This window comes from Vitis riparia, chromosome 6 (assembly GCF_004353265.1).
Source record: "Vitis riparia cultivar Riparia Gloire de Montpellier isolate 1030 chromosome 6, EGFV_Vit.rip_1.0, whole genome shotgun sequence".
NCBI classification, from domain to species: Eukaryota; Viridiplantae; Streptophyta; class Magnoliopsida; order Vitales; family Vitaceae; genus Vitis; species Vitis riparia.
This window is the reverse complement of record NC_048436.1, coordinates 22,481,881-22,496,946: the sequence shown is the minus strand read 5'-3', so window position 1 is coordinate 22,496,946 and position 15,066 is coordinate 22,481,881. Positions and strand designations below refer to the sequence as shown.

The 15,066-nt window shown below is 33.9% G+C and overlaps 1 protein-coding gene across 2 annotated transcripts; it reads left to right on the top strand.

Moving 5' to 3' along the window:
- The first annotated feature begins 3,797 nt into the window (after window positions 1-3,797).
- On the top strand, window positions 3,798-8,567 carry LOC117915746. Of its 2 annotated transcripts, XR_004651440.1 has the most exons (3): window positions 3,798-4,207; window positions 4,593-4,630; window positions 8,354-8,567. XR_004651440.1 is itself a non-coding variant. In XM_034831426.1 (2 exons), exon 1 carries the CDS (start codon window positions 3,901-3,903, stop codon window positions 4,174-4,176), a length of 276 nt encoding a protein of 91 aa, XP_034687317.1. In that variant the 5' UTR covers window positions 3,798-3,900; the 3' UTR covers window positions 4,177-4,207; window positions 8,354-8,567. The 2 variants fall into 2 exon arrangements, 1 of the variants encoding a protein (XP_034687317.1); XM_034831426.1 differs by lacking the exon at window positions 4,593-4,630.
- The last annotated feature ends 6,499 nt before the right edge of the window (window positions 8,568-15,066 follow it).

The following is a 15,066-nucleotide window of genomic DNA, read 5'->3' as shown; positions in this document are numbered from 1 at the left end:
TCCAAGGTTCAGAGGTGAACTATCATAAACAAACAAAAATAATGCAATAAAAATACGAAAAATAGGATCAAAGTAAGAAAAATTTTCCATCCATACCCAAAATAAACTCCCTTTGTTTTATTAACATCTAAAAATGAAAATCTAGAGCATTTAGGGAAGTTCAATACAACTCCTCATCCCCTCTACCAGGGCTAAGCCCCATGCCGTACAGCTGCTGGCATCCCAACACACATGCTGCCTCGCAAGCTCCGACGCTTGCCTGCTTCCCCCCCTTCTCTAGTCTCAGGCATATCGGCATGCAATCTTTTCTGCACTTCGCGAGCGAAGCGTCGTTCTTCTTCCCACATGCCGCCACCATTAATGCAGAAATCAAAACAACCGCAAACATTAATGTCTTCCAACTCATTTTCTCAGATGGGACTGGTGGAATTTTCAGGGAAAATTTCTCTCGATGAAAAGGGTATGGAGGAGAGAAATAAGGAAACGCAATGGCCCATCTTTCCCTTTTGACCCTCAAATCTATTTTTAGCCACTTCGCTTTATGTTTTCAACCACCCCGGAGGCGGAGGCCTCTCCAGGGCTGAAACCAAACTGCATTTCTGTTCTCCTGCATTCAATGACCATGGCAATGGTTTAATTTCTGTGGTGCGGTGGCTCCGATAGCGCATGTGAAGATGACAAGTTCCGGCCCTTCCGGGTGCGTGCCGTCCTGTGTGCTGGACCCGATGCAGCCGAGGACGGGAGCTATCTCTAATATCCCACATCGGATTAAGACAAAGTTTTTAATGCTTTTGAACCAGATGCATTTTCAAATGATAAGGCCACAATATTTACGCGATTAAAAGTAAGTAAAAACAGTCTATCGGAGCACAACAAATATAAATTGTTTTTCATTCATTTTTTTAATAATTTTTTTATCATTCGATCAAGTCTTAACTAAGGTAATATAATCGTGATGAGTTCGTATACCACTTCTTTATAAATAAACAATCTTATCACCAATTCATTAGTATATTGAAATTATGTAATAACCAAAATGCATTTCGAAATTGGCTTATCTATAACTTTTATAAATTAAATTTTATATGTTACTTTTGGGTAACCCTCTCAAACACTAAGGGATCATACCAGGGAAAGGGTATTATTACTTCAATTGAAATAATGAAAAGTCATTTCATATTTTTAATTACTTATTATGCTATTATAATGAATATATGTGAAGTCCACCAAACATACATAAATCTTCAAAAGTGGTCAATATTAGAATCGACAATTAGAATTCCACTGAGATGAAATCAATATATATACACATATATTAAAACAAAAGATATAAGAATAAGTTTGATTGTCAATTGTTTTCGAAATATATTTTTGAGAAATTTGTTTTAAAAATAATGTATTTTTAAAAAACATATTTTAATTATTTTTATTTATTTATATGAGATTATCCTAAAAAATGATTATAAAAATATGTAAAGTTATTAAAATATAAAACATTAGATATGAAATTCATTAAGAATTCACAATTAAGGTGTCGAATGCCTACTAATAACACTAGGAGGCCAAAGAATGCCCTTAAAGTCCAAAAATTAAGTCAAAGCATATTTAAAATCAATAAAAAGAAATTAAAAATATCATAAGCTCCCAAATAAACTTTTGATTTACATATCATCATAAAAAATAAATAATTAAATACAAATTCAAAAACCATTTTTAAAAATTATTTTTCATAATTGTTTTCAGAAATAGGTATTGCGACCTTAACTATTAAGTTTGAAAAATCTTCTATCGACTGCAAGTTGTTGATCAAACAAATTCCATCTTTCCTATTCGAAGTTGTGTCTTCGAAGATTCAAGCTAGGAGGATGATTCTTGTATCCATTTTCTTCATTTGATGGTAAACTTGTTGGGAATGATAAAATGCATCTAATATAAGAAAAAAAAGGTTCCAAGCCAAGTTATGCAGCTCTCACATTTTAATCATGTGAATCTTCAACCTCTTGCAAAGAGATTGCTTGTAGATCTATCATACATTACTCATAAATCAATTTTTTTATTCCACTTCCTAAACACACTTATATTAGTTTATGACTGCTCCTCGGTCAAACCATCAAAATGGAGTGGGGTAGAAACCTAAGCCTTAAATGATTATCTTTGTATAAAAAGTTACATGTTTGGTCAAGTAAGTCCAACACAGGAATACAAGCCTTGTGTATAATTTTATTTTATTTTTTTATAGATAAAATGATATATATAAACGAAAAGAGGAAGCACAAAAAACAGTGCCTTCAAAGTATATAGTGAGTATACAAAAACAACCCAAAGTCGCACTTTGAGGAGGAAATGATAGAAACACACCACATTTCCTTACTTAGAGCCTAACCAATCTAAAAAATATTATAAGAGAAAAATGACTCAAAACTATAGAAACCCTAACCTAAGATAAAATATTACATACAAAATGATATTTCGGTCTTTGAAGCAAACACTCCTCATTCCCAAAAGCTAACAAATTATTTTCCTTCTAGACTGACCAAAATATACATAAAGGGGTTATTTGCTAAGCCTTTTGACGAGCTTTCCCTGCAAACACTCCATGCCACCCAAGAAGAGTTCCTTCACTTTACACAAGAGAATCCAAGCCACACCAAATAGGAAGAAAAGAAGATTTCATAGATCCCGCATCTTTACACAATGAAGTAAAAGGTGATCAAGAGGCATAGAAAACACTTGTTTGCCAATGAGTACCCCCTCCTTTAAAGTTGCTCCAAAGTTAAAATTTTACCCCAAGAAACCTCCCAAGAAGGTCGTCTTAAGAGGCACACTTACCCTCCAAAAACTACCACTAGGGAACAAAAGAGAAACCCTAGGCTCCAAAATAGAATAAAGAGACTTGACTGAGAAAGCGCCATACTTTGATGCTAACTAAATCACTCTATCTTCCTCCTCCCTTTATGTGACATCCTACATCAGATAAGGGGGAAAGTTTCTGACGCTATATAAGTATGAACTTCTCTTAACCCTGTAGACGCGTTTCAAAGTCGTGAGGACCCATTTGGGTTAAAAGCGGACAATATCTATACGATTGGGAGCGAGTCGTTACACTTTGCACCCAGAAGGCTTGCATCAATCTCCCAATCATTAAATGCTGCTCGGTGAGTGATAAGTCGAATAAAGGAACGCCACATGGTGAGTGATAAGTCGAATAAAGGTGAAGGTAATATATTGCTAAATTCATCGTATCTATCATTTATCTTTATATATTGTTAGCTTCCACTTCACTATCATTTATTATTATAAATCAAAATTATACGTTGCTATCGGTCTCTTTCACTCTCATTCATTCTTGTCTCATATTTTTCTTGCAACATCTCTATCCTCTCATCCTAATAATGATGATTTGATCAATTATGTAAGTTTTATATACATATATATATATATATATATATATATATATATATATATATATATATATATATACTTTTACTCCCATAAGAACTTGATAACTAATTTAAGTCAACTTTATCAAATTATGAAAATTATTATTAATTTAGTTAAAATTTTTCTAATAATTATCTTATTTTGAATTATAGAAAATGAGAATAAATATAAATTATTTGAGAGTAATATAATTCAAAATAATAATTTTCACAAAGTGTCTCTATATAATATATAAATATTTTTTTTAGTTTATATCAAGTTATAGAGGCCACGTGACAACCGTCTAAGCAAAAAAGGCTACTCGAGACCCCTCTAAGCAAATAAACGAAGTGCGAAATTGTTCAAGCAACAAAAGTTAGAAATTGAAAAAAACCGGGGAGGCAGAGAGAAGAAAAACTGCTTGTTTGTTTGGCGAGAAAGAAAAGTAGAATTTTCTTTTCCTTTCGGGAGAGAAAAAAAATGGTATTCAACAGTGTGATGGTAGTATGGGTGGCGAACAGATCAGCAGATGTATGGCAATACGTTGCTTGCATTCCTGACCGTTTAAGCAGTCAACAGTTGCTAGATCTAATCTGCTGCTTCCCGTTGCAGCAATTCGGCCGCTTCGCTCTGTGTCTCTGGACCTTCTTCTGTCTCCCTCCGTCCGATTCTTACTATTACTCCTCATCCAACGACTCTGATTCGTCATCTTCGGCTCCCGACTACGACTACTATTACGATTCGCATTCCGATTGACCGGTCAATCCATCAATGAATGGACGATCCTGTATAGTACTTTCAATCCATTTTTTCTTCTTTGTTTTTAATACGTATTTTGATTGTTGTGATAAGTGAATTTATTCGAATCTATGGATTCAGCTTCTTAGACTTATGTATTGATGTTGATAATTGATATGTAAGATAGATTTTGGAATTATTGGATCGTTTTGGTTGTTGTTATGGTAGTTTTGTTTTTTTGGTCGTCGAGAAAGTATAGGACGAGAAACTAATTCAAACTTTTGAATCTTAAATCCGGTATTGTACCATTTGGCTTAGTTCGAGTTAATTATTTTCGGTTCTTGGGGAAACCAGAGCAAAGTAAAAATGAGAGTTGGGACTTGGTTTTGTTTTTGTTTTTTACTCGAGTTTCTTTGTTGCTTGAGTTTTCTCAGGAACCAAACATGGGGATAGGATAATTTGTAAGGTTCAGGTTTGTTGCTTCTACTACTCGTATCCGTTTTTATTCAGTTTTGTGTCCCTGCTTGACCATCGTTGTGATGATTTATGTCTGCATTGTTAGTAGTTTGTGAAGATTATTGTACTTACATTTCTTCTCATTTTGCATTTGTGGATGTTAATTCACTAAGAATCGAAGATTAACCTTATTTCTCTAAGACTCATCCTCCCCCCTCTGTTATTCTTTGCCTTTTTTCCATGGCACAAAGAGTCATCCAGAGCTACAAAGCCTTCACGGTCGATGGCTCCCAACTGTTTTAATACTGCAACTATTTCCAGTGTCTTTTTTGAGTGATCTTAGAAGCCAGTCATAGGCCTTAGAATTTTGATGGCAAAACAAGCTAGCTCCAAGCCTCCAATATAGAAGTTAAAATTCATTCCATATGCCAATGCATGTGCAAACGCTCTACTTATGTCCTCTCATATTACATTCATACCATCTGCAGCATATGGGCCAAAATTAAATGTCCTTGCTTTGCAATTTGCAATTACTGGCTTTGTAACAAGTTCAAATATGTTCTCCCCTAATATCTCCTTTGTCATCTCGTCCTTGGTTTACAAAACACAATGACCTGTATCCAAATGAGATGATGTGGCTTTACATCTTCAGAGCAAAAGTCCAAATAGGGCAGTTTACCAAAAAAATATAATAAATAAATAAATTTCATATCATTCTACTAGTCAACTCATCCTACATAATAGTAAACCCATTAAGATAAATGCTCTTTCCTCAAGACACCTATGAATATCATGTGACTCTTTTAGAATTGGCCTTTTGGCGTTGCATCTCCAAAAGGGAATTTGGAGAAGTTAATATGTTTGGGCAGGATATGCCACATGTTATATGAATACGAAAGCAATGATTGTATTTTTCCAAAAAAGCCTTTTAGATGGTATCTCAAAAGAAAGCATGGCCTTTGTGGTGCCACATTTGCTTTTTGGATAGTTAAAGTGGTTAACAAAGTATGCATAAATAACATACTTGTGAATTCAAACAATGCTTTTTGTTTCTGTTTTTTTTTTTAATTAAATTATGTGTCTCAGAATAACATGTTTAAGTTTTTCTGGATATTTATTTTTCTGGTTGTATGATGCTACCATTTAACCACTTGTCCTGTTTCATGCTTGACCTCCTGGACAACTTATTTACCCACCTAGAAAAAATACTGTTCATCACAAGAATGTGAATGAGAGTAAGCCAAACTTTATGTTATTGCTTCTAATTGTATTTATGCTTTCTTGGCCAGCTCTATCATCTTACATTGGCCACTTCCATCAACAAATCATAAAGGATATATTAATATGTGACTATAAAAAAAATCAAAATGGTTAGATTAATTCAAAACAATCAATTTTCTATGTTGAATGATTAAATTGAGAGAGTTTTGTTTTCAGCTGAAATTTTAATTTTATTATATTTGTTTAGTCATCTCTATCATGTTCGAGTTGTGTCCATCAACCATCACAGCTATGTTTTGTTCAATGATATGACTCACTCACAATTATCATTTGTGTCTCCATAAATAAATTGACAATGATGATATCTCATGTATGTTCTACATTATTCAATGTATCAGCTCAATAATGAACTGGAGAATCCTTCTTGTGGGTGTTTTTGGGTGGGGCAGGCATGTTAAATACATAGCATGGATGGATCAGTGACTGGAATAAGATGTAAAGGGGTAATAACTGTCTGTTCTAAAATAGGAGTAATGAGCCCCCTGTGTGATCCTCAGCAGTAGTGACCTCTGGCTCATAATTTGAGCCTCCTTGAATTCAACTGGTGTAAAGTAGAGGGGTAAGCTCATACTACCCAAGGGTTGCTTTGCCAAGAATTGGGACAAATGCCTCTCTGTTTTGGTGGATCCCTCATTATTAAAAATATAAATAAAAGAGTAAATAAGCAATTCAAACACTGGTGTGGTGATGGACAAAAGACATGGGGTTGAGTAAGTCCTAAAATAGGGTTTACAGCTTAGAACCGTAGACCTCTTAACATAGCAGAAGTCCGTCAATGCTGAAAACAATTCAGGAACAGCTAAAAGGACCTTTTCTGTTCCCCTTCTTGTCATAATTGTAACTTATAAAAGGGTGTATGGACTAGTCTCCCATGCCTTCTATTAAGTTGAACGCCTATGAGCTGTTAGGAACCAAAATTAGCTATTCTAGTGAAGTGTAGAAGGTTATGTACAATATTCAGTAAAACTTGTTATATACTAAACTATAGCATAAGGTAAACCAAAAATTTCATTTACATGAAAATGATGATGGCAAATGCAACAAAATTTTATGTCCTTGGTATAATCAAATATTAGCTTTACTAATAAATATGTGAATAAAAATATTACTCTTTGGAGGCATTGAGTAAAATTGGAAGTATCTATAAATAAAATTATTAGCCATGACCTTGCAATAACATTGAGAGTTGGGACTTGGTTTTGTTTCCTTTTTTGCTCAAGTTTCTTTGTTGCTTGAGTTTTCTCAAGAACCAAGCAAGGGGTTAGGATGATTTCTAGGGTTCTGATTTGTTGCTTCTATTACTTGTATCATTTCTTATTCAGTTTTGCGCCCCTGATTGATCATTATTGTAATGATTTATGTCTGCATTGATAGTAGTTTGTGAAGATTATTGTTTGTGCATTTCTTCTCATTTTGCAATTGCAGATGTGAATTCACTAAGACTTGATGCTTAACCTTCTTTCTCTAAGACTCATTCTCCCCCCTTTGTTATTCTTTGCTTTCTTTCCATGGCACAAAGAGTCACCAGGAGCTACAAAGCCTTTAAGGTCGATTGCTCCCAACTGTTTTAAAGCTGCAAATGTTTCCAGTGTTTATTTTCCAATGATCTTAGAAGCCTGTCATAGAGCTTAGAATTTTGAGGGCAAAACAAGCTAGCTCCAAGCCTCCAATATAGAAGTTAAAACTTATTCCATAATGTGAAAAAAACTTATGCCCTCTTATACACGTCTATACAATGTGCAGCATATGGGTCCAAATTAAATGTCCTTGCTTTGCAATTTGCAATTTGCAATTACTGGGTTTGTAACAAGCTCTAATATATGCTCCTGTACTATCTCATTTGTGGTGTCATCCATTGGTTTACAAAACACATTGACCTGTTTGTGAATGAGATCATGCAGCTGTACATCTTTAGAGCAAAAGTCCAAATAGGACAGTTTACCAAATAAATAAATAAATTTCCTCTAGTTCTACTAGTCAACCCATCTTACATAATAATAAAGCCGTTAATATAAACTCTCTTTCCTCAAGACACCTTTGAATACCATGTGATGCTTTCAAAGAACTGGCTTTTGGCATAGCATCTCCAAAAGAGAATTTGGGGAAGTTGATATGCATGGGCAGGATATGCCACATGTTACATGAATGCAAAAGCAGTTATTTCTCTTTACCAAAAATGCCTTTTTAGATGGTATCTCTAAAGAAAGCATGGTCTTTGTGCTACCACATTTGCCTTTTGGATAGTCAAAGTTGTTAACATGGTATGCATAAATAGCATACTTGTTAATTCAAAAACATGCTTCTCGTCTCTTTTTTTGTTGAATAAAATTATGGGTCTCAGAACGTATCAAAAAAAAAAAATTATGGGTCTCAGAAAGCATGTTTAAGTTTTTCTGGGTATTTATTTTTCTGGTTGTATGATGCTACCATTTAACCATTTGTCTTGTTTTCATACTAGATCTCCTGGACATCTTCTTTACCTGCCTAGAAAAAATACTGTTCATCAGGAGAATCAGAGTGAGAGTAAGCCCAACACTCTCAGTAAACATGGTTTTATTATAAATGTGGTTGACCACTTTGTGTTGCTCCTCTGGAAAATTCTAGAAGAGAATATTATATCACACTCAAACTTTTATGGTATTTTATATTTAAGCTACCTCTAATTTTATTTATGCTTTCTTAGCCACCTCTATCATCTAACAGTGGCAACTTTCATCAATCATGATAACGGTTATATTAATATTTAACTATAAAAAAATCATAATGGCTATTTTAGTTCAAAAATCTCATTTTTCTATGTTGAATGATTCAATTCTGAGAGTTTTGTTTTCAGCTGAGATTCTAATTTTTTCATGTTAATTAAGTCACCTCTGTCATGTTGCAGTCGTGTCCATCAACCATCATAGCTATATTTTGTTCAACGAAATGGCTCACTCCCGATTATCACTTGTCTCTATAAATGAATTAACAATGATGATGTCCCATGTATATTCTAAATTATTAAAGTTATCAGCACAATAATGAACTGGAGAATCCTTGTTTTGGGCCTGGGTGGGGGTGTGCAGTGGTGCAGGGGGTTGTTGTGGGCCATGGCAGGCATGTTAAATGCACAGCATGAATGGATCTGTGGCTGGAATAAGATGTAAAGGGGTAATAGCTGTGTATTTGAAAATAGGAGTTATAAGCCCCCTGAGTGTAACTCTGCAGTAATGACCTCTGACTCTTAGTTTGAGCCTCCTTGTTATTCAAGTGGTGTAAAGTAGAGGGGCAGGCTCATACTACCTGAAGTTTGCTTCCCTGAGAGTTGGGATAAATGCTCCCCTGTCAAGTTGAATACTTTGTTATCAAAAAAAAAAAAAAAAAAAAAAAGCAGTAAATAAGCAATTCAAACACTTACATGAGGTGGAGTAAGTCCTAAAATAGATTCCATTGCTTATCATCTTGGACTTATAAAAGGGTGTATGGAGTAGTCTCCTATGCCTTCTATTTAGCTGAATGCCTTTGTGCTGTTAGGAACAAAAATTAGACATTCTGGTAAAGGGTGGGTAGAAGGTTATGTAGAATACATGGTAACACTTGTTATATAATAAACTATAGCATAAAGTAAACCAAAAATTTCATTTACACGAAAATGATGATGCTAAATGCAACAAAAAATTTTCCTTGGTGAAATCAAATATTAGCTTCACTAATAAATAGATAAATAAAAATATTGCTCTGTTTGGAGACATTGAGTAAAATTGGAAATACATATAAATACAATTACTAACCATGACCTGGCAATAGCCTTCTCACATTGTGTTTGATTTTTGGAATCGAGCTTGTTGAAATGCTGAACTGGGCGAGCCTTTAAAAAAAATAATAAAACCCATTAAACTTCTTGTGGATTACTTATTTTGGGCTCACAAGAAAGCTGATGGGAGTTATATGGCAGGTTATACCATGGTCATTTACCCAAGCTTCATTGTCCATGGGGTCTTGTACTAGATTGTCTATGAGTTGATTGTGCAAAATTGAAGCCTGATAGTTGCGTTTCTTAACATTTTGAAAATTAAAATTCTCTCTCTCTCATGATTGTATGATAGGATAATAGATTTTCCTAATCTGCAAGATATTCATGTGGAACTGCTTGTGAATGATACTATAAAATCTGTGTTTATTGCTAGTGGTTCAAAATCTCCATTATTCTCTTATGTAAGTGCTTGTGTGTGTGTGTGTGTAAGAGAGAGAGAGAGAGAGAGAGGGAGGAATTGTAGTAGCAAAGGAATGGCGACTCGCTTCTTTGCTAGGCCTCGTTAATAAATTTTTTGCTTGCCTATAGAAAAAGGGAAAGCAATTGTTCTGTATTTAAAAATTCTGCAGTTGAATATGAATAAATGGGTGACTGGTTCCACTGATTGTCAATGAATTGACAAGTTGTAAATAAATCTTTATCAGAGTTGTATTTGCTGATTATGAATTGGTTAATGCAAAATCAGTATTGTGTAGAAGGTTTTGAATAAGGTACGAGTCTAATGAAGTAAATGTGTGTTAGAATGTATACAGTTTGCTTTGTTTTGATAAATTATTTTTAAAATGAGTTATTTTTGCACATGTTTATGTTTAATATACCATGATAAATATAAATTAAACTTGTCTGCTTAATGATTACAAGTTATTGCCAAACATGAACTACTTCTAAACATATGTATTGGATGTTATAGCATAACAATCAATGGTATCCTCCTACTTCTGGATATGCTTTATATGAGCATTCTCTACCCCTATATGTCACAGCCTTGCTTTGTATGTCTTTTGTTGTACAACATTTCAATATTTGATTCTAATTGTGCAGCACAGTCTCTTTTCTTTTGTCCTTCAATTAAAAAATTGTTTTGTAAAATATTCAACTTTTTGATATCTACATTACTCCCTGTTTTCAAACTTGACGTTACTTTTCATGCCAATCTTTTCTTCCTTGCTACTAATTTAAATTAACAACTATTAGGAGAAATTTATCTTGGATGTTTTGTTCATGTTGTAATAATCGAGTAAAATGGAGAATTCATGGATGTTATATGACTGGCATGGCCTATGAAACTTGATATGAGATGATACCACATGGGGTCTGGGCTGCCTTACAGAAGAAGTGTTGTTCACGAAGAAGCCTCAATATGTAAGGCTGAGATGAGGATGTGAGATAGTCAATTGAAAGACCAAAACTGAGTATCCGCACTCCAGAAATTAGAAGTCATTGCAAGGCGTGAAAGATAAGGGAGGGTCAATTTAGATATTTTAGATGTGTACAATTATTTGCTCGTGAAGAAACCTCACATCTGTAAGGACTGAGATGAGGACAATGAGACGATGATTGAAAGACCAAGGGGATATGAGATAACGACACTCAGGATAATTAGGAGCCACCACAACGTGAAAGAAGATGAGGATAAGTTGATTGAGATATTGTGGACAAGTTCTATGAGAACCAATGACTGCATTAATAAGAAGCAAGTAAATGCAAGTTAAAGGAGAGTGGATGCCAAAAGAGGCATACCAGTAGCTTGTGAAAAATGAGTGATTCCTAGCTGCATTGAAACCGAACATCTGGAAATGGTTTTAGTGATTGCTATGTGGTGGCTTTTAGAAAATTTGAGAAGGCAACCCATGGATGAAAGTTTAAAGCAATTTTTACTCTAGCTTAATTGTCATCATTTCTTTTAGTGTAGAACCTAGATGTGGGTTCCTCCCTACCCAATTTGGACAAAATAATACTAATACTAATACTAATACTAATACTATTTTGTTGTTGGTGTAAGCAATTATCCAAGAGAGAATGTTACAGCAATCTAAAGAATGGACTAGATTTGCTTTCTTTGTTGTTTCCAAAAGTAGCATTCTTTTGGGCATTCCAAGAGGTTGTCGATAAGGTAATCAGACCCTTTATTTAAATTGTACAATAGATTTACAAAATATCTTGTACCATTGTGATATCAAAAAACTTAAGAGATAGAGGTTGTGGCAACTGTTTGCCCAAAATTTCAAGATAGGCATGGTGTTGGAAGGGATGGGACCCCACCAGAGGAGGTCTCAGCAGATGGGGGTGATCCAAGCAGCATTGTCACCAAATCCCAGATTGCACAATCTCTATTAGAAGGTTTAAGGAGGGGTTTAGGAGGACATCTTGTGTGGAGATTTACTATTTGAGGTCTTGATATTACTTTGGATAAGCGTGTGGTTGTGAATTATATTTCTTCTGCAGTCATTGCTGGTGGAGTTTTCCACTTTTTGTACAAACTTGCAGGGATGGGCATAGATTCCTTGATAGCCTTTAGCTGTGTTTCTATACCTGTAGAGGCCAAATAGAAGAGGACATGAGGAGATTGTTGGTAAGCAATTCTGGGTTCTTCTCAAAGTCAGTTACTTTTACAGGTTATTGCCGGGTAATGAGAACCTTGTCCTCTTCACCTAAGATAAGATCTGAAGAACCCAATTCTGTTTTCAATGGCAGCCCGGCCCCTTTGATCCCTAGAAATTAAGGACAAAAACATGTTTTTTGTTGATCAACGGGGTATAGTAGCTACATATTAAATGTAATTACATTTATATATCATGTTGGAAAGTGTATTGAAGTATTGAGGTTTAATCATTTGAACAAGGGGTTAACAGGGAGAGAAGACTTACAAAGCAGTTTCAAAAACCGTTCTTAATGGTTTTACTTAAACTGGTATCGAAAACCAAATAAAAGATGGAATTGCAAGGACTGCAATTGTAACTTGAAAGTAGAAGAACTAGAAAAGGCTCGTTGAGGTCTTAGTAAGGAAATGTTATTCTCTTTAGAGTGACCAACCTATCCGACTTTGTTTCATTGGTTAATACGCAAAAATTATGTTTAGAAATTTAAATGTTAAAATAATTCTCTCTAAATGTTATTTAACACTTATTTATAATATAAAACTTTGTAAAATGTTTTATAAAATACACATAAAACAGCTTAATTTTATTCTTAAAACTAATACTAATAATTTTAAACGGAATTAATAGTTTTTTTAAAAAAAAAAAAAATCAGCTTAAATTGATGCTCTACCTCACTTGGACATGATTAGTAAATTATTGCTTCTTCTTCTTTTTTTTAATGGGCTTACTTATTTACCAATGGGTTCTTTGGTAAATTGCCCTCCCATAAAATTGGACCCAGTTTGATATTAATTCTATCTTAAATTTTTTAGATTGAATTCAAAATAATAAATAATGTCTCAAATTATTAATTAAAAAGATAAACATAAATCCCACAGGACAAGAAGGGTTTGTACTTTGTCCTTTCCTTCTCCATGGTTGTAGAGTTGTAGGGATTGAAATAATTAGCTGAAATTTGATAAGACCCTTCTGAATTTGTCAGAGGCTTCTGTTTTCTGCCAATGCAACAGTGTCACATTAACTTGTCCACGAATGACAATTTAAAAAAAAAAATAAATTATTATTTAATATAATAAACCACATGGTCAAATTAATTTGCCAAGGAATCTTTTCTTCGTAGAAACTTCAAAGTTACCCAAATAATAATTTGGTAGAAACTTAAATTAATAGAATATTTTTTAAAATAACCTTAAAAAGTTTTTAATTTTCTTGGCATTTCATACAAAAATTAGATATTTTTTATTTTTAACAATATTTTATTTATTTTGTAGTTATCATGGATACTCATCCTGATTCCTGACATGATACGTCATATTTCTTTAATAAAAAAAAAACACTCTCATTTCTGTCTCATCTTTCCCCACTTTTATCCCACACAATTAAATCCCATCATCCACACCTAGTAACTTCTTTATACTCTTGAAAGCAAATGGCTGGCATCAACCAGATAGCTCCCAAATAGCCAAAATTTGGACTCATTATCATCTTCTCCCAAAAACAAAATATCCCATGCTAAAGACAATCCAACTTTCTTTTCATTCCTAATATTATTTTTATTCCTACGGGTTCTCTACTACATTACTTATTCAATACCTAAAAGGGTTAATTACATTTTATCATGTATACATTTTAAGTTTTATTGTTTTATTTATTTATTTATTTTAATCACATATATTTATATCTTTATTTAATTATATAATTGAATCTTCAATACTTGCCATTCAGTATAAGGATTAGAATTTCTTGGAGGAAAAGCCCAAAAAACCATTAGTTAATGTGGTCAAAAAGAAATCACAAGAAAACTTTTACCCATCGCCTAGGGGGAGTGATAGAATCACCCTTCTTGGGTCTCTCAGTGCTCGTGACTTCCAGAAATATTAAGGCCAAAAACTCCCATCAAATTCACAGAATAGCCGAGGCTGTGTCCCCCACCGATATGGGGTTGGGGCCTGGGGGTGTCTATGAGTGGCACACCCTCGTTATCCATGTGAACTAAACCGCCCATTTGGATTCCACCTTTTACATTCTTCTGTCTTAATCCTCATGATTGTGTTGATATTATCGTTAAGTCCTAAGCCCAAGGAATGGGGTCTATCACATATTTAGTCGATGTGGGATCTCATAATTGACACCCCCATGCAGATAATATTCACTATTTAGCCCATATGAGATTTCAATCTCATAATTTCTGATGCATGGTGTAGGATTTTACAGTAGATATTCTGGAATAGATGGTATATAATGAAGATAAGATTTCATAATTTTTAATACAAGTATAATGTCCTCATTGTATTTCTCTAGATTAGGGATTGCATATCTTGGAATTGAGAGTTATATCATTTGGGATTACGGGTTGTATCATGAAAATGGAGATTAGTCAAAACACTCACTTAGACTCCCCACATCGGATGTTTTGAATCAAATTTCTTAAAACTTTAAAACGGCTTTATACAATAAAGTAATCCACTATACTTAATTGATGCAATATCTCATAAAATTATTGAGAGTGAATAACATTGCTCATTATTTTTCGGTATCTAGGATAAGGCACATCATGCCTGAATTAAAATGATTTCATGTAAAACTTTGAGAGTGAATAATATTGCTCATTATATCTATGTTATCTTCAAGTAGGCCAAGTGTTTTCTTATTTGATATCTGCTATGTTCCTCTTCCATTCATTACTCTCAACTCTTTTCTCATTGATAACCATTTTGCCCTACAACCATACGGTTTATACTCTATGTTTGGTTGTTAAAAAATTTGAATAAAATAAAA